The sequence below is a fragment of the Aphis gossypii genome, chromosome 1 (genome assembly GCF_020184175.1).
Source record: "Aphis gossypii isolate Hap1 chromosome 1, ASM2018417v2, whole genome shotgun sequence".
NCBI classification, from domain to species: Eukaryota; Metazoa; Arthropoda; class Insecta; order Hemiptera; family Aphididae; genus Aphis; species Aphis gossypii.
In genome coordinates, this window is record NC_065530.1 from 10,296,886 (window position 1) to 10,321,726 (window position 24,841).

The 24,841-nt window shown below is 24.2% G+C and overlaps 1 protein-coding gene and 1 long non-coding RNA gene across 2 annotated transcripts; one reads left to right on the forward strand and one right to left on the reverse strand.

The window, feature by feature from the left end:
• Positions 1-279: 279 nt before the first annotated feature.
• LOC114127638 (fatty acyl-CoA reductase wat-like) lies at positions 280-13,329 on the reverse strand. The gene is made up of 9 exons (XM_050198636.1): positions 13,194-13,329; positions 9,289-9,663; positions 8,706-8,954; positions 8,061-8,206; positions 7,896-8,005; positions 7,625-7,817; positions 3,307-3,549; positions 2,239-2,496; positions 280-2,053 (listed from the first exon to the last, which is right to left on the reverse strand). Exons 2-9 carry the CDS (start codon positions 9,637-9,639, stop codon positions 1,948-1,950), a joined length of 1,656 nt encoding a protein of 551 aa, XP_050054593.1. The 5' UTR covers positions 9,640-9,663; positions 13,194-13,329; the 3' UTR covers positions 280-1,947.
• A 5,064-nt stretch (positions 13,330-18,393) lies between these two features.
• LOC114127639 (uncharacterized) lies at positions 18,394-21,610 on the forward strand. The gene is made up of 3 exons (XR_003592697.2): positions 18,394-19,557; positions 20,412-20,584; positions 21,129-21,610. It is a non-coding gene; the product is annotated as an uncharacterized LOC114127639 (long non-coding RNA).
• Positions 21,611-24,841: the final 3,231 nt, after the last annotated feature.

Consider the following 24,841-nt stretch of genomic DNA (forward strand, 5'->3'; position numbering starts at 1 on the left):
GTATTACTATACAAATTACTATATGTGTTTGTTACTTTGTACGATTGTACGTATGTAATGTGAATAACTATTCTCTATAAAAACTTATTTTTAATGTTGTATGTATTAATGCAATGTATGCTTGTAGGCAGTTATTCATTTGTAGTTAGACCATCCATTAACAATATTAATGTACACAAAATATATTTTGGCAATATAGATTTTTACACCTTTATTTTACAACCTATAAGTCTATTACCATTCAGCTATTATTACATATTTATTTTATTAATTAACGCCTTCTTAATAAAACACATTAAATATAATTTATTTTCTTCTTAAACAATATTTATGTTATTAAAAATTAATTAAACATACTTTTCAAACTTTTTCACACTCACGATACACCGTTACAATCCCATATACACAATACAATAACACATAGCACGTAAATATCTACCTGATATGTGATAATTATTACAAAAATATATTATATCGTTGTTACATTTTCAGGTATTAAACGTTATAAAATACTAATATTTTAGGTACGTTATTGTACTTTTAAAAAAAATTTAATTTTTCATTTTAAGTTTAACGTTTGAAAAAAAATTGAATACACTAATAACATTGAACATAAACATAAGAATTAGTAGAATTATAAGAATGTCTTAATGACAACTAATTAGTATATTTATTATTTAATAAAAAGAACAACATAAAACATTTTAACAAATATTAACTATTGCTAACAAAAGCCAGTTAACTTTAAATTGATCATGCCTAAAAATTTAAAAAAAAAACTAATAATTAAATTTAAATTTTGATTGGAGTGATAATATAATATGTCATATGTATAACATAAAAAAGAACATCAATTATTTTTAATAACATTATTTGTAACTAATTTTAAATTATAATTAAATATATTTCATTACGTAGTAGGTATTCGATTTTTTTTTTTATATATATTAATTGATTTTGTTAAATTTTGTTAATATTTTTTCGGGTATAACGATCTAAAAAAACTTTTGAAGCCCTGGCATAAATACATATATTATGTTATTAAAATATCTTCAGTACAAAACTAATCTTTTGATTCTTATCGATTTGGTATTACTTAGATAAAATAATAATCAATTATAAAAACGAAAAATCGTTTGGTTGGTCTCATGTTAAATTATTACAATATATTTAAATCTATTAAATTATATTAATTCATGTCATATATTATTTAAAGTAAATAATATAATATATAGTATAACTAATGGTCAACAAATTTAAACCTAAATCAATCAATATTATATTAATTAGGCAATAATATTTTACTTTTAAGCAAAATTTTACGAGGGTGTAATTCTTAAAGCTAAATATTTATAACTAAGAATTAGAAAACTTGATTTGTTTGTGTTTCATAGAAATTATAAAAATAATTATTTGGTTATAATTTAATTTAATACATTAAATAGGTACATAATTTAATACAAAAAATATCTTAAAAAAATATGTCATGCAATAAAATAATACTGTTAAAAAATAATAACGTGTAGTTGCTTACAGTGTAGTTAATAATTAAATTAATTGGGATTGAGTATTTAAAAATTAATATAATATTTATAATTTATTATAAAAACAGAAATCACAGAAAAGAGAGTTCTCATACTAGATAATATTTTTTTTCAAAAAATAATTGTTATTTTCAAGAAAAATATCTATTAACATAAATTATCTACTTCTAAACAATAAATACTGTTTTTAATCTTTAAAATTGATTTTAAATAAAAAACGGTTTAATAAACTTTTATTAAGCTAGATATTTCAACTAATTATCTAAATTATCAATACGAATTAATAAGAATAAATTAATAAAAAAAAACTTTGATATACATAAAAAACTATATAAATACTTATTTTTACTTAGTTACGTATACATTTAAAAAATATTTATAGTTTAAATCTCCACAAATTATTTTACATTAGACCAGTCAATTTTAGTGGTACAGACACAATTGACCAAATACAAAACAACATGATTCCGAACACAATTAGTAACAGAATGTTATGTGCTACGTATAATCTGAAAACAAATACAATAAATTAAATATAATATAATTAAAGTTAATATAATAAGACTAAAGTCTAAAGTCAATTGATTTTAGACAAATATAAATCGATTGATTACTAAATAATCTAAAAAATATTTGAAAGATATTTTTTCAAATTTAAAATAAAAAAAGACATTTTTTGAATTTTACAACTTACTTTTCCCATTTTTTTCTAGCTGCAGGCAATGTATGTATATCATCTTTTACGAGGTAAACTCTTAAGCCAAGACAATGAGCCTGACAAAAATAATCCCATGATAATTGATGTATGTCAAAATTGAACAATTCTTTATCTTGACTATCTAGAGTGTCCCATAGCGCTAGTATTCGATCATTAATAAACGTCCATTCTTTGTCAGCAAAATAGGCTAATATATCACGTACTTTATCAATCTTCTTATAAATATTCATCAATCTATTTAAAATAAAAATACAATAATATATTTTTTTTAATAAAATTATATCATTTTAACTAATTACCATTGACCACTAATTGGCAAGCTATAAAATAGTAATTGAAAAATCATGACTAATAATTATATAAAGCTATAATTTATATATTTTCATTATAATATAATATATAATATGTATAATTGTACAAGGTAATCTATTTAAATGTTTACACTAGTTGTTTCGAAAAAATTCAACATTCTTAAAATTACCATTTTTTGCATAAGTGTATACGTCATTTAGAAATAACATTTTTTTTATTATTCATTTTTTGAATGACAACATATATTTTTAATTTTATATTCCATTCAAAAACAAAATATTTTTCGGAATATTTAATACATAAAAATCAAATTTCAAAAGAGTAACTAGTTAATTAGCTATAAATTATAACTTATAATGATTTATAGCTATGTGGAGTAGTAGAACAGAGTGCCATACCGAACAATAAAATGTTGATCCACTATACTCCACTCATCTAAACTTTTAATTACTTTTAACAAATTAACTACTCGTTTGAAATTTGGTTTTTATGTATTGAAGGACTTCAAAAAATATGCTACTTTGGAATATAGAATAAAAATATGTATTTAAATTCAAAAAAATAAAAATTATAGCCATAAGAAATCGTAACAATAAAATTTATTTTCAAAAATGATGAAATGCAATGACAAAAAATATATAATTTAAAATAAGTTAACACTTATCAAAATAATAAGTGTATACACTTTAATAAATCACCTTATACATACTATTTATTTAAACCATTACTAACATTGGTTTTTGTCCAGAAAAACGAGCTAATGTGTCAAGTGTATAGCCAGGCACAGTGTGACAAAAAAAATTTAACATTGCGAAAAGAAATGGATTTTTAGTAATCCAAAACGAATAATACCAAATCGCCCGAATTGTAGGCCAGTACATTCCATGACGTTTATTTAACTCCATAAATTCTTTCCATCTAATTGGTTTTTGTATTGAACTCGAACATGTATATATTGGTATTTCATCACACTTCCTGTAAACAAAATTTAAGATAAATAGAAAACGTGTACTCTGTACAATATTATATTTAATTTAGCAATAATATAATAATATTAATATCATTAATTTGGATATTCAGCAACAATGTTTATTAATATTAACATAACTACTAATAATTGTTGTAAAAAATAATGCATGTACTCGGATATTGTATAATTTTAACATACTTAAATTAATACATTAAACAGGTCTTGTATCGAATCTTCACTTAGCATTGTTATATTATTATTAATATATTATAATCAAGCCTGGGCATAAACGAGTTAAAAATTTAAAATTAAGTTAAAAGTTAAGTTAATTTTAACTTTTTAACTTAACTTTTTTGTATTTAATTTTCATGAACTTAATTTTTAACTTAACTGATGTTTTTTGATATTAACTTAATAAATAACGAGTTATTTTTAATAAAATCTAAGTTACGTTATTTTATAAATAATTAAATTATAAATAAACCTAACCTAACGCTAACATATAAAAAAATAACTTTTTTTTAACTTTTAACTCATTAAAAAGTTAAAAATATATATATAAACTTTTAACTTATATGAGTTAACCAAAAATTTTATTAACTTTTAACTTTTTCTTATTGATGCATATTAACTTAACTTAACTAAGTTAAAAAAAACCATTAACTTGCCCAGCCTTGATTATAATTATTCTTAATACAAAAGAAATTAATGATAAACCATCACAGATTTGAATACGGAATCAAGAACCCTTGAAATATAATTAAATAATTTTTTTATATAAAATTATAATGATTTTTTTTTTTAATATTATTATTTTTTGTATATCTTCCTGATATATTTTTTTTTTTTTTTGTATAAGGATAGTAAATAAACAACCGAAGCATAAAGGACATCTTCACCCATTAAAAAAAAAATATATTTTATTTTATTACTGCCCCTGAAATATTATTGTCATATGTTCCTACACTAAGGTGATTTCAAAAATGGAAATTCAGCATTCGCTTAAACACATAGATCAAAGTGGTCAGCCACACGATTCCATTTTCCCGTTTGCATATGTCACTTTAATAACCATGACCGCGTAAAATGATATCCGCTCCACGTTTAGTTATTATTTTCTGAATTAAAAAATCAATTATACTAATTTTCATAGTTTTAACTTGATTTTTACAATATAGGGTATAAAAAATGGTCTTTATAATATCTCTATAATATATTTATATTAAACTTTTAAATCGCAGCTTTTAAGGTATATTTATTATTATTTATGATGCATTGTATCAGGGCCAGTGCCTAATGTGGCCAGTGGTCGTTGTTGCCAAAATTAAAAAAAAAAATTTATGTGCAATCAATAAGTATATAGATGTGGCCACTCTAATTCTAAATCCGAGTGACATTTTTAATCCCAGACCGCCCCTGCATTATATCATTTGTATCACAATTAATGTATTAAAAAAACATTTGAACTATAATGCATAGGTATCGGCTGCGTTACTCAAAATCTAAATAATGTTTTCGTCAATAAACAAAAATGTTTTTTTTAATGTATTGATAAAATAGTAAATATATTACACGCATAAAAAATTTTACTCACGATAAACATACAATTTGGGTAATTAGTTATTATGATGTGTTTCTAATTAATAAATAATTCATTATAAAATTACAATATTGTGCCTAGTCGTGTACAATAATTTAGTATTATTTTAAAGAACTTGCTTTATTTCATGGTTATAATTAATTTCGTATAATTTATTATAAGTAATAGCTATATCAATATTATTATATTATAAGTTACATTTGCCCAATCGGAAGTTACCATGAAATAAAACCAAGCATTAACATATAATATAACCCATCGTATTACACCTTTTAGAATTTTTAGCATTGAATAATTAATATAAATACCTTCAGTAAACAAAATTTACATTTTTAATACATTTTTTTTCGCATTATCGTTGTTTAAATTAAAAGAACAAGGCCTGCTGTAATCCGTAAACCGAAATGTTTGTCTCACAATCACATCTGGTCTTACATATTATATTGTGACCATTATTCTTGCCAATTAGAATGTGGATGTAAATTGTATAAATATATATTGCTTTTGCATTATGGACCGATCCACTATACAACAACGATTTTTTTTCTAATTTTTCACAAATTATTATAATTTGTAAGATATAGCAAATATATCTTGCCACGATTTGTGTTAAAAATTGACACAATTCGTATTCAATAAAAACTGGATTTAAAATTGTAACTTTTTTTTCAATTAAGATAAATCAAATCTGATCAAATATAATATAGTTGATATAGGTACTATAATATGTACTCTACCTACTTATTTAACTTTATAATGCAAATTTTTGCCATTTTCCTCGTTTTTGCACTTTTTTTTTACAATTTTGTGAGTTTAATTAACGAAATATATTATTAAGCTAAATGTATAATATAAAAACGCTATTATAATTCCCGAAGCAGATGTTAATTTAGATATAAAGCCTATGTTATTGAATTGTTTTAAATATGCACCAATAACTTAGTTTAAACGTAGAACAAACAAAGTTTAAGTGATAGAAAATATAATTTTAATATAAATAATTTGTAAATTTATTTAATTACCAATTTTAATAAAAGTATAACATTTATCTAATTTTTCGAATTAACTTAATTATAATCGAAAATTTAAATTTTATTCATAACTTTTAAATTTTTATAGAAAAATTCATTATGCAATTTTTGCGTATTTTTGGTGCAACTATTTAATTTTAATATGCAATTTTTGTGTATCTTCATAATGCAATTAAATCCGGTCTTAAGTTATCAACATATGCTAATATGCTATAAATAATATAACATGCATAAAGTTACCACCAAGTTTTTTCTGTGTAACAGAAATTACACAGCATTCCCCACAAAAGTTAATCTGGTTAGTAAACCTATATAGACTATGTAATACGGTGTTGCATTTGAAAATAAGGTGTTCCTAAATTGAGTGTCATCCAAATAAATATTAACAATTATCATGGTTCAGACCAAAATGCCAACACTTTCACATCAACCTCTTATAGTTCACACGTCTTACATTGCATAAGCCTTGTCTTGTACATTCCTGTTTAAATTACGATATACGTTAACAACAAAAAAAAATTTAACAAAAACTGCAAATTAGCACGTAAACTAGTTATTGGCATAATCGATTTTTTTATTTTTTTATAATTAAAAAACGATGAACCTCTTTTGAGCTATTTAGTCACTATATTTTTTTTTTAGTTTTCTCTATAAATGTTGATAAAATTTTAAATTCAAGGTTTATCGTAAGTTGTTGACATAGTGGAAATAAAAAAAAATAAATAAGCGTTAATCTACAATAGTCAATATTTTTTTATGAATATTTGAAATCAGATGTTTGATACATTTCGTGAAAATGCGAAAAATTGGCGAATTATTTTGTAATTAAAAATTCATACGATTTTCAAATTTATAGAAATTTGACATTTTCAATTTGTTTTGCTAATAAATATTGTTGAAAAAAAAATATTTGATCTGTCAAATAGCTTGACCTATTTCATTTATAAAATATACTCATAAACAGAGACTGACGCACCATCTTAGCTCAAAACAGTTTTTCGTAATCAATAGTTTATCGTTAAACTCAAATTTAATACTTACATTACTCAATAACTAATTTCACTAAAAATCTACTACCTATACAGTAAAACGACTCCCTTGCTTTTTTTTTAGTGTAACCTTTCCGTAAATATGTTACGTAATGCAGTAATAAACGTTTTAATATTCATTGTTTATTACAATACACTTTCTCTCTTTATTTGCATCTATACAGATATCCTATTTATATAAATAGGTTATAAATTATCTATTGTAATAATTACTGAAGATTAAAATTCTAAACAAAATTGTAAACTATATTTATACTCGGATGATAGATTCATTTATTTAAATATTTGTTTTTTTTTTTTTTTTGACTATATAGAACCCATTAAATTAAACAAATATTGAAGACTTTTGTACACAATTAATAAAAAAAAATTATTACTCTTGGAATTTAATAAAACTTACCTGCTGGTTGCCGTTCTATGAGTAGCACATATGAGAGCGTTTACTACAATGTCAACGGGAATTATATCAGTTACAATATTAGCATCGAGATAATATGTATGAAGTACTCCGGTACCAGCTCCAACTATAATTCCTGTTGGACCGTATACATTATCTATCCAACCTCTTACTGGTTCCCGGTATGTACCCACAACTAAACAAATAATGAAATTATAATTTTATAAGCTTAAACCTATAATATAAAAGTAAATGATTATATTTCTATACATACCCACAGTGGGTCGGAAAACTAATATTGGAAGATCTTGTGCTTCTCTACGAATAGCATCTTCTGCCAATGATTTTGTAAAAGAATAAGTATTTGGTAAATCACCAATGATTCTTAAAAAATAAAAAATGTTATTTAATATAATGATAGTGTTAATGATAGTCTTACTTGCTAGTCATACTGTGAAGTGTTTCATCGTCAGTAGAAGAAACTAATTTCAATACATCATTATAATCAGCAATAGGATCATAAAATTTTTCATCGACATGCATTCGGTTGCAATTTGAAAATGCAGTGGAAATATGTGCCATGACCTAATCGATTTGGAAATCTTAGTAAAGTGCATTGTTTATACAGTATTTAAATACATTTAAAAAGTATATAAAACCTGTTTAGAAATAAAATCGTACCTAGTACTTATTTTTGTTAATAATTTACTCTACATTAATAATAGTATACTTACAACTCTACTACACTTTTATTACACAATACCGTTCATAAAAGGACATTTTTTTCTCTTTCTCATAAGAACAAAATAAAAATAATCATTAATAATTAATAAATCATTATTATAATAATAATTCTTAATACAGTGAAACCAATACGTATAGTAAAGACTCAATTATCAATAATTGAGTACGTACGTTATTTAAATTTTAAATTACCTACTTAAAATAAATTTAAAAAAAATTGTTTATAAGTATGAACTGTTTATAATATAAATTATTAAGTCACATGGCCTATAAAAAAAAATAACTTGATCATACATTATCAATATGATATATTGATATGCACATCGTATTTTAGTTTTACCTTTAAATTGGTTATATTCCTGGCCAAACTTATTAATTCTCTCGTTCCAGAAACATTTATGTTCATAGCTACACGAATATGTTCATCAAAACGCACAGTAGCTGCTCCATGGAAAATTATGTTCACTTCGTTAATCAATGTATTTCGACTGCTGACACTTAATCCTAAACCAGGCAAACTACAATCACCGGCTACTCCAGAAACTTTATGATAATACTTGGGTACTTCATGTTTTAATCTTTTGAACAACTGTAACGTTAAAATAATTTATATAATTAATAAAAAATATTACAGTTACATTAAAACTTTTTTTATATTTATTTTTATTCAATTATGAATCTTAAATTAACCGTTTAGATATTTTATATAATAAATAACGATACTAGTATTATTGTTGTTTTTTTTTGTTTTTTTTTTTTGTTTTCTAGTCTATGAATCAGTTAATTTTAAATTTAGAAATTACAAATTAAATGAAAAAAGGTTAATATTGTACTATATTTTTACTTATGAAACGAATTACAAAACAAATTAAATCTATGTTTATGAAAAATAAAAGTATGTAACAATAAGCATTTATATTTACCCTATCTTCAAATATATCTTCCAATCGTTCATCGACGTTTTTTCCCTTTTTAGATCGGATCAGCAAATAAATATGTTTAATGTGAGGACATGTTCTAAGTAGTTTTTCTACTAGAACTTTGCCCATAAAACCAGTACCACCGGTTAAAAATACAACTGCATCCCGGAAAAACTCTTGTACTGGACTTCCGATTTCAGACTCATTTACTTCACGAGGTTCATCAAAACTCCGTTCTCCCAAAAGCTCCAGAGGATCCAAGTAGTATTTAGAATTTATTATATCTTTGATAGGCGCCAAGGGTGCACTATCTTGCTTTTTCTCGATGTACTTACGATGTAAATCGAGAGCCATATTATAGAATTTTAAACCTAACAACTGCAAAAAAAAATAATATGCATACTAGTATTTAATTAACAATATATATTTTTTGGTTATTAATTATCATTAACTCATGATAAATACAACTATTTTAAATAGGTTCCAAAAAAGTTATTTTTGTTGCCTATCTTAATGAATATTTTAATGATTTTTTAATTACCTATATCGTTATTCAATATGGGTAATTAATATTTAACCATTAAACCATATTTTTCATTTAATATTGGAAATAAAAAGTATAATACTAATATTTATATATTCATAATACCAACTTAATTCAAATCAGAAATTAAGAGCAATTTATCAATGTATCTACTAATATATGTAAAAATATATATGTTATTATTATTTTACTTGTGTGATATATATTATTTATATTCATTATTGGTGTTTGCAAGAAGGACGTAGTATGTAGTGTACAGGATAAAAATAAGGCATGTCTATAGGCCATATGGTGACCATACGTCCTGTTTTATACAGGATTGCCCCATTTTTCGTAGTATTTATAGTACCTATATAAGTGTTGTATATCGTTTCATGTTTTGACAATTAATACATTTTTTACTCGTAGCAAAAAAGTGTCCTCTTTTTTTTTTAAATATGGTCAAATAATAGGTAATAAATTATTATAGTGATCTATATTTAATTATTTTATATAACACGAATGACAATTCATATGTAATATCAATAACCAAAATATTACAGTAATTATTGGTGTTCACAATTTATAGTAGCGAATATAACATGTTGTTGTGTATTCATTATTTAATTAAGAATAGAAAGTCATACTTAAAATTAATAAACGATAATTCTTGAGAAACACAACTATTTTTAATATTATGAAGTATTATTTAAGAATTCGAACAAGATTCGTCTATACTGTCTCAAATAGGAATTGTATCACGTAATCACTCTCGTCGCCGCAAATATTGGCATAGTTTATGATAATTGATAACACTGTAAAACCAATACATTCTTTGCTTCACCCATAACCTTAAGTATGAGTTTCTATGACTAATATATTTATAATTTACCTACCTACGTGACTTGTTCAACGTAGGTATTTATTTAGATTATTTATTAACCAAAAGTCAAATCACAGGTGTTATCTGCTGACTCGGAGAGAAGGATATTTTTAATTTATTGTAAATTACAACACATTTTTTTAATTTTAAAATAATTATGTACAATAGGTTTTAGTAAACCTTTATTCTAGATTGTTATATATGAAACGTTATATTAAATTTTCAAGTTTTTTTGGTCACCCAAAATTTTTTATCAACACTTCAAAAAAAAAAAAAAAACAGTAAGAAAAATCGAAAATTTCTATTGTCTATAAATAGCTCAAAAAAGCCAAAATATTTTAAAAATTTAACTGTTCATAGATAACACTAATATAAAACATTTGATGAAAATTTCAAGTATTTTTAAGTAGTTTTTTATAGTACAATTACAATTAGAAATGCACGATAATAAACCAAGTGGACTGTATACAATTTGATATTTTTTAATGAATAATAATAATAATTGAATAATATTAATGTAACACTGATCACTAATGAGGCGATTGTGGCGATATTGACGGCATTGTCACCGATGCAACGTTAAGATAACTACTGATGACCAGTGCCTGTTAAGTACCTGATCCATGGCAATATCGTGATTATTATCAATAAATACTATAAATAAATATAATTGTACATTGAACAATATCTATACAAGCATTTTCAATAACATAGTAGCATGATATAGTTTTCAAAATAGTTTGACTCTTTTTAAACAAATTGTAGACATTAATTTTATTTTTTAGGTTTTTCAATTGATGTTAAAATGTAATATAAAATTCCTTATAATACCTATACTTCCTTTACAACAGTAAAAATTCAAAAATACATAAAGCCATGAAGGTATTCATAATTGTATTTTTAAATGTCTGTAGTTCAAATAAAATAAAATTGGATACCTATTACCTACTCAAACAAAAAATAACGATCGCTCCTTCGACGGTTTTAATTATTTTTAATTAATTCGTTAATTTTGATTTATCATTGAATTTAAAATTTAGAATTTCTTTACAATACATTGATGTACTCGAAACAGTCGAAACGTAACAGTTAAGTAACACAAGAACAGCGAGTTCCCTAACTTTTTCTATTTTAACAGCTTCCATAAAACATATATATGACTTAAATAAGTTATACTATTTTATTACGTTTATATTTTAACATACTTTTCACTTATGTTACTTATAATAGTGTTATTTTATCATAATTCGTTTATTAGATTGGATTCTAAACCGAAAGATTAAATGTTAATTTTATAAAAATATATTATTTTTAAAATTTGTATGTCTGTCATCACCATTTTATACCTACAGCAACAGTTAATAAAAATGCTTTAATTTTGAACTTTGTAAGTGGTTTCTGATAGTAAAGCAAATATGATCTAGTTGGTACTTAAGGGAAGGGAGTGATCGAAAGTAAAAAAAATTGAATACTTTTAAATATAATTAGAAAAAACAAAATTATTACGCCAGTTTTTTAACAGCCCAAATCATTTAATGGTTATAACTAGAGTTCGTGACTTGAAGCATATATTTATGCAGAAAATATATATATTATTTTTTTATATCAGTGTTAATCAGTTTTGTCAGTTTATATTTATAAAATAATTTATCATGATATAAACATAAGATTGTTGCCGTTCAAAAAATTCCATCGATAAGGAAGCACTATCTTATTCCACGGTATTCAAGCACCCATTATACCTATTTTTTTTATATTTCTGTAGTTCTACATTTTCAACGAATCACTAGTTAACTATAGTGTTATACTCGTTAGTCGTTGTTTTAAACTCGTCGTTATACTCGCTCTATATCATTTTTATCGTTGACATTTTTTCATGACGCCTAAAAAAATTTGTAAATTATTTTGTACCTAGTTAAAAATAATATTTTTAATATTTACCTATAATTGAAAATTTAATTTAAGGTTCCTTATCAGTTTTGCTTAAAAAAATAATAAAAAAAAAATCGAGTGTAATTTCACAAATATTTATACGTCTGTGTAAGTTTTTTTTAAATTAGATATTCACACGTAAAATAACGATATTTTATCAAATAATTTTGGTTTTATTGTTGTAATTCAAAAAAATTAAACATATAAATTGCCAATTGGTTACCCTCCACTGTTACTAACATTATTATTTTCTATACACTATTAACCATTAGGTAAATTGACTAAAATATTTAAACAAATTTTAAACTATTTATAGACATTTTAAAATTTAATTTTTTTTTCAACTGTTGATAAAAAGTTTTATGACCGGTAAAGAACTTGAAAATTAAATATAAGATCCTATATAAACTTTTTATCACTTAGTTATCAAACAAAATACATACATAAGACAACAAAATAATCTTATATTAATTTAACAAATATAGTTAATGCTTAATTAAATAAAGATAATAGTATAAGAAATATTATTTCTACTTTAAAACATTTGATGAAAAATAATTTAGTGCTTACCTCATTTATATAAAATAATAAGTAGATATTGTGTAAACGTTAAAACGAAACTTCTTTAACGGACTACTGCAACGGAATGATCGCGAGTTCGAGGACTAATATTCCATATAGAATGGTTTCAGAATTAATAAAATCAGAAGCGTGCGTATTTTAGTGGGAATTCCAGGATCATTTTCCCCCCTCCACCAATCAAAAACTTTCATGTTTCAATTTGTTTTCATTTTATTAAATCATTTCAATTATAATTTTTTTTTTAGATGAAAACTATTTTAATAATCTGCAATGACACATTGTAATTCCCTTTCATCCATATCATTTTCGAAATATTATTATACTTCTATAAATCAAACGGAAATAGATTTAACCAAAATGATTTTGTCAAGTTAGTAGTTATTTCCCATTTTCTACTATTTTCTCAAAAACTACTAAAATTATTTTGAAAAATCACATATTTAAAATAATATAGGATATCTATGTTAATTTTGAATATATTTTATAATATAACTAGTTACAATATCTGACAAAACATATTGAATCAAAAATAATTGTAAACAAAATAAACACACATTTATGTAAAATTAATACGTTTTTCTGTTGTTTTAGAATCTTAAATTCTCAAGATATTAATATATAGTATAAAAAGTGGTATTCGTTATATTTATTTATGCAAATGCCATGTCTATTTAGTAAAAACTTTCTTTTTTATATAGTATGACCATGTTATTCTCAGTCACACTTATACAACAAATAATTCAAATGAAGGAATCGACATAATCCTCCGACCACCGACATCTACGTGATTAAATTTAAAAAATAAGGTTTTAATACATAATCATGGATAATCTTTTGTATCTACTTCGCGTGAAATGCATATTCAATGACCATATTATGATTTACATTCTTATAAAATATTGAAAATGTCTACGTAACAGATACAAATTGAGAAGAACTTTTCATGAAAGATTTAAACATTTTTTAGAGTGGTAATTCACTAAATAAACACAAATCACCTAGTATGTTCTTTTATTATGAGTACCTATACAATATATTATATATTTCACAAAACTTATTACTTAATATTAACAATATAAATGTGCATATATTTTATAATCTCTAGAATCTAAACGTCATGTTTATTCTATTGATTTATTAAAGTGTATTTATAAATTATTGAAAAGTATTACTCATTTTTACGAACACTAAAATAGTGTTGTGGTAGTGAGTAGTGGCTGTTACACACAATTTGAAATACATTTGGCACTTTAATTACAATGGTTTTTTTTTTTATTATTATTTAATATTTACAATAAGTCGTTATAGTTTCGTAACTAAATTTCGCTCCACTCAAAAATAATGAATCAAATACATCATTGCGTCATTAAATTCATATATACGACACAAACCTAAATGCACGTATTCACTGACATCCATCTTACTTCTGGCAGTTACATGTATAAGTATATAAAAGAAATTCAACAATACAATAATATTATCATGGTCACTATATTCTATCTTACATTATGTACCTACGTGCAATGCAGCACAAGTTAATTGTGGTTTATAGCAAATTACTCTACACCGATAGTATACATAGTTATTAGTCCGTTTTTAAAAATTATATTTTATAGTCATGTTGTTTTGAACGTCAACAGATTTAAGCGTGATGGGTGGAGTCCTTGAAAGATTTATTTTCAGCTATAGAATTAAATATTTCCTGACACATACCTAAGATTATCTTAATCATACAATCTAGAGGAAAAGTGGATTGAACTTTGATTTTATGTGAAACCGTATGTCTACTCTCAATAACCGTCATATTTCTGTAAGAACTGTTTTTTTAAATTTTCTGTGATTGAATTAAGTCCATTAACCGTCAGCCGTGTTTTCAATGAATATTTTTCATTATTTGTCTTATGATGATCTTTGATTTCATAAAAAATTGTTTATAACAATAATTTTAACTTTTCGTTAACGTTTGAAAAAAGGTACAAATTTTTGTACTTGGACTTTCAAATTCATGATATTTTTTTTTTTACTTAAAAAGCGTATAACATATGTATTTTACAGTTCTTTATGAGATTCATCCAGAAATTTGTTTACCCAACACCATGTAAAATTCCACACAATCTGTTTGTGAATTCTCTATGATTATTTTTTCTTCGCAATTTTAAGACTTACTCCATTTAGAATAACATTACCTATATGAATAATGTACCTCCTATCTCTCCAATCATTGTATCAATAACTATTAATGTTGAGCAAAAAATAATAATATTATAGGGGAATGATAATTATTATTCTACTCATGAAAACAGTGCATATAATTATTATTTTTTCTTGATCCATTGCATTTATTAAGGATAATATATGTTTTTTTAATAAGACAGATTAGTTGTATGCCCATTGCCAATGGGCCGTTGACTTTCTCAGTATCAACTTAAAGTAATTATTATTATTATTGTTTTGAACCGCCTCTCTATTTTAAATTGATTTTCAATACTTTGCAACATTTTTTTTATTACTTACATTGTATTTAATAAAATATGACTTACCTATATTAATATACCTACAGTATTTGCCTTATATCTGCAAATTTAAACGTATACGAACACAGAAAAAATCGTCTATTGGACTCACTGCACCGATTAATGGAGACAATAAGTATTTTTAGGACATATTATTAGTTGTTATCATATTTTTTTTTATACATTTGACGAATAATACTATTTCCTCGACTCATCATATTTAAATGTATTTAAAATTTTGAAAACATTTTTTTCGTATACCTAATTTGAAGTTATAACGAAACAATATTTTCTATTTTTCTATTTTTATTCTTTATAAATAACAACATTATATTATTTAAAATTAAAATAGATACATATTTAATTATAAATATTTACAAATTTTCCTAATGGATCGTTTTATTTTCATAGCCTTTACTTTGTTCAGCTTTTACGGAGTTAGTAGGTATTAATTTTATATTCCTATAAATGAATTGGTATCGTCTGTTTTTAATATCTTCAAGTATCCTGTGTAGATACAATCCATCTGAGTCCATCTGTAAAACATTGAGTACCTATACTTTGTACCAGTGATTCTCAAAAGATAGTCCTTGACCTGTACTTGACCAGATGACTAAGCCACGGGTACTTGTTTATGACATTGTCGTGTGGTAAAACAAATTGTTCTTAATTTTCATGTTTAAACAAAATTTAAATGTATGTATGTGCAGAAAGATAGCAACTTTATAAGCATTACGTAAAGGGTCCCTAGTCCATTTGAAGTCTTAACGAGGAATCCATGACAGGTAATTTAAAACTACTGCTTTAAACAAACAATTCAACATTTTAAGATATTATAAATAATAATGTTACATTTACTAGCACATTGAAGTTAACAGTTTCTTCATTTTCATTTTTTCTGAGCATCAAATGTTAGATTCAATCATGAATGATAAGTTATATCTACAATGAAATTATTACCAAATACGATGAAGTTATCAATAATCCAATACCTACCTAAACCACTATTGACAGTGGAGAGTGGAGACTATAATATTATAATACTACAATGTCATATAATATATAATATATATAGATTAACCTATAATCATTTTGTTTTGAGTCAATTCAAAATAAATCAATGAAAAAAAAAAATCTTAGTTAGATATTTCTGAGCATTTTACTAAGTTTAACAGTTTAATTCGATTCAACAATAAAATTGTAATAGGTAAGTACTATATTATAATATTATAATTATTTCTAATAATTATATACTCCATAAATATGAATTTACAATCAAGAATTTGGTAATCTATTTATCTATCCACCCAATGTTACATTTGCATAAAATATAATTTATCGATTCAACTAATTTATGTTTTATTTTTTTGATTTTAGGTTAAAAAAAACTTGTTCATGACATTGATACATACACCATCCTTGAGTAAAAAACAAAAATTCTAATTAACGAAATATCTAATGACCTTACAAATATTTAGTTGCATTCAAGATTTATATGTTAATATATTATTTAGATTGTCTAGCCTTAATATTTTTTTTCCCAAAGTTTACAAAATGAATTTCTAAATGAGAGCTATTCTCTGTAGTGTAAGAAAAAACAATGTTATCTTTGTGATAATTATTACAATATACCTACAGTGACCTAATTATTAAATTAAGTAATTTATATCATTAAAATATCTATATATTTATTTTTGATATCATAATATAATCTCATATTGTATCTACTATAGAGAAGTACTATAATAATTTACTAGTATAAACGATCTGTTAACAAAACAAAAGATTGTAAACATTTAAATGATTAACAATCTGAAAAAATAATAAATACTTTACAGATAATATAGGAACTTGAATATATTAAGATTTAGTATGGATAAATGGCACACACTATTGCAACAGTAACTATCAACTGGAATAAAATATATCACATTATAATATAATTTAAAAAAAAAAAAAGGTAAATAAGACTAATAAGAGTAATACCTACCAATAATTATTTTAATTGCTGTATATGCACAAGACATATGAAACAACATTATATCAATTCCCATGGCTATATATTGTAATTTGTAATTCGTCAACGAGAAAAATGTGTAAACAAAGATAAAGATAAACTTAATTAATTTTTAAATGCTTTTCGTTGTATACAACGAATGCATCAAAATAATTTGTTATGAATAGGTAACTAATATATGAATACTTAAACAATTCAATATTCCAAACGTATAATTTAATACGTACTAATCATTTTTTTACCTATTTTTAATACATTATTAAGAACTAAATTTTCCATACTAAAATAACTATTTTTCCTGTTGATTTGTTATGCCTTTTTTCCTGTGTCTATACTCTATATAGTCTATACCCAAGAGGCACAATTGTATGGAAGAAGGCAAACTTTATTTTATGTAGATAAAACCACATGTTCTATTTATTTGTAGTAAATATATGTAACATAAAATCTGAACTAAATAATAATTATTATTTATTATGTATGAAACTAAAATGAAGTAATACATAATAGGGAAAGGTTATCTGCTATAGGTAGTAGGTACATCAATATAAATAGGGTTTTTTTTTTTAATTTATACTTTATTTTCTCCTGAAAATTGTTTTTTAAGGAATAATATGCTATTTATATTTGCTGTATTGCTCTATTTATATATTTGATTTTTAAAAATTTTTCATTTAGTTATTTTAACATCTGAATATCTAATTCAGCTAAACTACTTTTCATTTTACCCAAAAAAAAAATTTTTAATAACATCTGCAGACTCTTGATGTTGTTAAAATATTTAAGTAAGCGTAGTTATTTGTTTTTTACAGTCAATAGATTCCGATAAACTCCTTTGAGTACATTATAGCAACTGATTCCATCATAGAAGAGTATTCAGCAACAACAAATAAACAAACGAAAAATGTTGAATTACTACACGAATTATACAATTGAAAAGCATGATTTTTTTTTGGTATTGCGAATTACACCATTTTTCGATAGTTTCTGCAACGCTTCCAAAATTATGTTAATTTTTACTTTAAATATTCTTATAATTTTATATTTAATTTCCGGCGCTTTTTACAGAATAAACTATAAAGGAATGTATGTTCTTCTTAGAAGACTCTCTCGGAAAAAGTTTACTGAATCTTTTATTGTTCCAACCATGTTATGAATTTCGAAAAAATCACTCAAAATATTAATAACTAAATTCAACTTATGATAAATACAATGAAAAAAAGTTGCGTGTTTGAATAATCTAATTTAATGTTTTTATGATGGTCACCTATTCATATAACTACTTTCAATTTGTTCTATTAATATATTATTACCTATACATTAAATAGTAATTTATTTTAAATCATTAAATTTAAAAAAATAATTCCTAAAAGCCAAGGGGCCAATGCCCCAGCTTGCCCCCCCCCCGGTGCCTATTAACCTGGTCAATAACATTTAATAAATAATAACGTTATTCGCCGGTCGTTGACGCTAATATATTAACAAAATACATATAGGTAATTAAAATAATGTAGTATGTTAAAGATGACTATAAACATTATAAATTATAATAATATATATGTATACCTAAGTAGCATAATATCGATGTAAGATATACATGATTTATGTTATGGAGTAAAAAATCATTACTCACTAACGTTTTACGTAGGGCCCGAGAAGCGAATCGTGTTGAGGTAACCATAATATTATGTTATTTAACGCCACTGCTACCGTGCTGACGAAGAGGGCCCCACTGCTGTCGTAACATGAGTGTGTGTGTGTGTATTTAGCGATCGTACGTGGAGAGTTGAACGGGCGTTACACTGACCTCAGAATAATACAGGTATTTTATGTTTGTTTAAATGTAATAGATATGTTTCTGGCCAAAAACTGTAATTGAGCTTTATTTCAGTCGTTTTTTAACGTTTTCCTATAAAGCCACGTAGCGTACTGGATGAGACGATCAAAGGTTTAGCACATATCATTCAAGTATACCGGTGATACAATACTAATAATTATAGTTATAAAATATTTCTAACTAGATGATAACCAAAGTGTTAGAAAGTCAATGTCGAATTAAATCACGTTTAAAAAAAAAAAAAACTTTACAGGTGAAAATTAATTCCATACAAATTGGGAAACATTCGAATTCCAATAATTTCCAATAAAACGGAGCACCACTATCCAACTATAACTCAATGCACTCCCAACTTTATTTCTACACCACAACTTTTTAGCTGTATATTCTTAATCTACCTTAATTAGTGGGTTTGTCTGAACCTGCATGACTTGTCCAGTACCTAATAGACAGAAAATATAATCATGATTCATAAATATCCCGTAATGTCTGATTATTATCAAAATTTTCCAGTGATTCGCTAAAAATTCACAATAATAACCATAGTTGTAATATTGTAGACAAATAATTGTCGAACAACGTAATTTTGTATGGTAAATTACATTAAAATTTTAAATACCTACCTTAAATTAATTTAAAGCTATTTCCTATGTTTTATTCCATAAATCTATTCACACGGTTCACTAAAAAGTTAATAACAATAATAATAACCTATACTATTATACTATAATTAAATATTTATAATTTATTAATTATTAGTTGTTATCCTTTATCATCTATCTTCTACTATAATATAGGTATATATATATAAATTAATTCAAGTTTTTATGGGGTTATAGACTTGAAAACTACGGAACCAATTGACAAAAAATTTCGTAAACACATTCCTTGAGACTTGGACAGTGTTTTTTTACTTCCTTTTTCAGCGTTGGATCACTATGGATCACTATGCATTTTTATTAATGCGAGTATTAACATTTATCAATACCAACTCACATTTCACACATAACAGGTACATACTTGAAAATTTAAATCAATAATTTAAATAAATCTAAGATAATATACTACTAAAAAATCGTGACCATCAATAATATTAATTTAAGGACAAAACATTAAAATCAATATGCTAATATCGAAATCGAATAATAAGGAACTCCTACTAAGTAACATATACTGTTACTGTACACCTACTATAATTATAAAAATTTTGTAAATATACCACAAAAACACGTAAAAAAAACCTTGAGTGTGTACCTAAATAATAATTCAATAAACATCAATTATAACATTAAATTCTTATATACCTAATAGAAAAAATGCGATAAAATCAATTCCATTATTAACACGAAATAAATTTATAATTTTTATTCTTTGATTACATAATCCAGTACATCGAATTCGTATGAATACAATTATTATGTTAAGTTTTAAAACAAGTATAATAACATTGGTTTTTAAATAACACTATATTATTGTCATATAGCTATAATATGTATTACAATGTTGATAGTTTTATCGGAGGAATTATTACAGTGTTTTTTTATTTCCTTTTTCAGCATTGGATCACTATGCAACACTATGAATTTTTATTAATACGAATGCAATACCAAATTTCTATGTACCGTGGCGAACGATAGTATAAGTAAACAAGAAGAAATAGAAAATAGATAATATAAAAGTTGTAGATTTTTAAATATATTATAAGTATATACAATTTGTCCCGTATCAATTGAATTAGTTCACAAAGCGAGGTACACCGATGCTGATTTGCCCATAAATTGCCCACAGAAATTTTGCAATGTAATTATCAAAAGAGTACTGATAGTCGTTTGCTAATTGATAAATTTATTAATATTGCCAATTTAATTTAATTTAATTTTTTTTATTTCCTATATGGACATTGTATCATTATTTTAATTTTAAATTGAAAATTTACACGTCTTAGTGATATTATATCTTGGGTTAGGTTAGGTTGGTTACTATGTACGTATGTAGTGTTGGATATTATGTAAATAAATGCAACGTTTTTTAAACAATATTCTACAATTATTTTATTTTAATTCGAATTGAAATATTAAGCTTCTAATAGCAGCTCAATAATATTAAAACGTGAAAAATACAATAATAGTTCAATGTTGTTTAAGTAATATTGTTTTCATATTTCTATTGATTAGAAATTTAACACTGAATTTTTAATAGCTGCTCAATAATATTATAATATTATAAAATTTAATAATTATCAAACAATGCTAAAATATGTAATTCATATTCATATTTGATTGAAAATCAAACATATATAATTTTCAATAGGTACCTACTTCTTAAATAATTTTATAGTATTAAAATTGTAATATTCACCATGTTTGAGTTCAAAAATTATTTTTCATTGTTTAATTAATCAATTTACTGCTACTGTAATATACAACCACTGCTGTTACATAATATAATATATATTATATATACCTCAGTGTATACACTATAAAACCGAAATACATCTATATAGCGTCGTATTTTATGTTCGTTCATTTTTTTCCAGGGCGAAATCAGACTATAGTATATTTATCTATATTCTATACTCTTTAGTATATTGTAGTATAATAATTAGAAAGTTAAAAAAAATTTAATTATATGCGTTTTTTACATAAACCGTCTTTTGTGCGGCGTAATTAACTTAAAATTATTATTATTTTTTTTTTTTTTGATATTTATCTATTCTATTAACATAAACATACTATGGATAAGATAATTTTCCAATATTTTAGAAGCGTTACATAATATAATAAACAATAGTGTTCATAATTAGGTTTCATAATATTCACTTTTGCAGTCTTATCTGATAAAATGATACATTAATTTTTATAGAAGATATTTATCTTTAATCAAATATATTTCATGGATAATCCTGAAGTTTATCAAAAAAAACCTTTAGACGTTGGTATAAAGTATAACTGAAACTATGAATTTTTTTCATAATTTTTACTGCCGTAAATTGATAAAAATAATAATCCGGTAATTTAAAATTCTTATTAAATTAAAAATAAAATAATCACAGACTTAAATTAATATATAATTTATTATAATTATAATTGTTATAAAATAAAAATAAACTTTTGCTTCTAAATTTAGAAATGTTTTCATATTTAATAACTTAACGCTAATTCCATGACTATATTAACATGTATCAATACCAATTCTCATTTCATACATAATAGGTATATACTTAAAAATTTAAATCAATAATTTAAATAAATCCAAGATAATACTGCTTAAGAAACATAACCATCGCTAATATTTTATTTAAGGACAAAATATTAAAACAATATGCTAATATCTATTAATAAGGAACTCATATACTATGTAACATAATGTTACTGTATACCATAATTATAAAAATTTTGTAAATATACCACAAAAACACGTTAAAAAACCTTGAGTGTGTACCTAAATAATAATTTAATAAACATTAATTATAACATTAAATTCTTATATACCTGATAGTAAAAATGCGATAAAATCAATCCAATTATTAACACGAAATAAATTTAGGATTTTTATTCTTTGATTTCATAATCCAGTACATCGAATTCATATTAATACAATTGTTATGTAAAGTTTTAAAACAAGTATAATGACATCGGTTATTTAATAATACTATAATATTATCATGTAGCTATAATGTGTATTACAATATTGATGATAGTTTTATCGGAGAAATTATTACAGTGGTTTTTACGTTGATGTTTTTCGCATTGAAAGGAAAGTCTTTTATGATAAACTAGTCCAAATACTTTATGTAGTCTATCTATACATAGATTAAAAACCCATTAAGAGTTAATTTGGAAGTGATTATATTGTTTAAAAAAAAAAAACTGCGAAAACAGTAAAATAATACAATTGTGAAGCCCATACAAATCTTAATGAAGCCTTGACTACTTTTCTGCAATGATTGATCATTGCTTTCGAATAAATAAAATAATAATACAAATCATGTATTTCGCCAAAACTGACAAGTAAAGAGATCGCGGGGAACGCTCGCCACAATTTCTCTGACATATATTGACATAGGTATCTTATTCTTATGAGGCAACTATACTTTTTTAAAGCAATGAAAAATAATCGTAATTGCTTAATACACATTTTTTACTGCAAGTTAAGTATTCTATATATTAAGTTAAACAGAAACGCATTAGTTTCACATTACATTAAGCGAAGAAACATTTTTTTTTCAATACAGCCAGTTGAACATTGATAAATAACGAACTTCATCGTTTTTATGGATTGCGTATTATAATTAATTAAATACGTTTTAATTTACTATATTATTACGTGTGCGAGTGTAGGTACTGCGTATAAATGCATATAAATGTTATACAGGCAAAAAACTTACTAAGAGTCTATACAATATAATATTTCAAAACAAAATGTATTTTTATTACTATATATTATATTATGTTCTTTTCGTATTGCCATTGTTATGTAAAAATCGAGTACGCCGTACAATAGCATGACGTACTCATTATTCATCAAAAGTGCCTTATGCCATCATGTGTCCGCTTATGTGTCATTTTGGACATACCTAATAATTTCAGCGGTTAATATTTACTTTTTTAGTTATGTCATGTTAACGAATCAAAAAGATAGGACATCGTCGTGACTGAATACAATTTGATTTCTAAATAATTCGCTCTCGCATTAACTCCGACGACTTTAAACTGTTTATGTTAATAACCCTGTACACATTATAATTTGACACTTAAATAACTGACCAATGACCATCGTACCGAATCAAAACATAATAATAATATAATACTTTGTAGGTATGCCCAGCCGTACCCACTCGCGTTTATATCAATAATTACGAATATAAAAGATGATGACCATGACATGCAGATCTTCATCCATAGGATTGAACTAATTATGTTACTAAATCTCTAATATAGTCGTAGTGACACTCAAAACGATTAAAAAAATATATATATATCAATGTATATAAAATTCTCTTTTACTTTTATCGTTCAGTTTCCATGAAATCGGAGATATAAATCAGAGTACGATTTGAATTAAACGAAAAAATCTGCAATATTAAATCAATAGGTACTCGATATAAGTACCTATACGATATAATTATATATTAATTATTAGGTTAGAATACTAAATCGCGATAATAATAAGTTACAGAGTAAAAAACTGTTGGTTTAATAGGTTATAAAATATTGGTTTGTCCAAACAAACTGGTGGCTAAATTAATTTTAAAAACGTTTTTTTATGT

Excerpts from the sequence above, each read along its gene's own strand:
- LOC114127638 (XM_050198636.1), bottom strand. The coding sequence starts at position 9,639 with ATGGCTCTCGATTTACATCGTAAGTACATCGAGAAAAAGCAAGATAGT. Across the intron at positions 8,006-8,060 it reads CTTCACAGTATGACTAGCAA|AATCATTGGTGATTTACCAA; the intron begins GTAAGACTATCA and ends TTATTTTTTAAG. Across the intron at positions 2,054-2,238 it reads GCTAGAAAAAAATGGGAAAA|ATTATACGTAGCACATAACA; the intron begins GTAAGTTGTAAA and ends ATTTGTTTTCAG.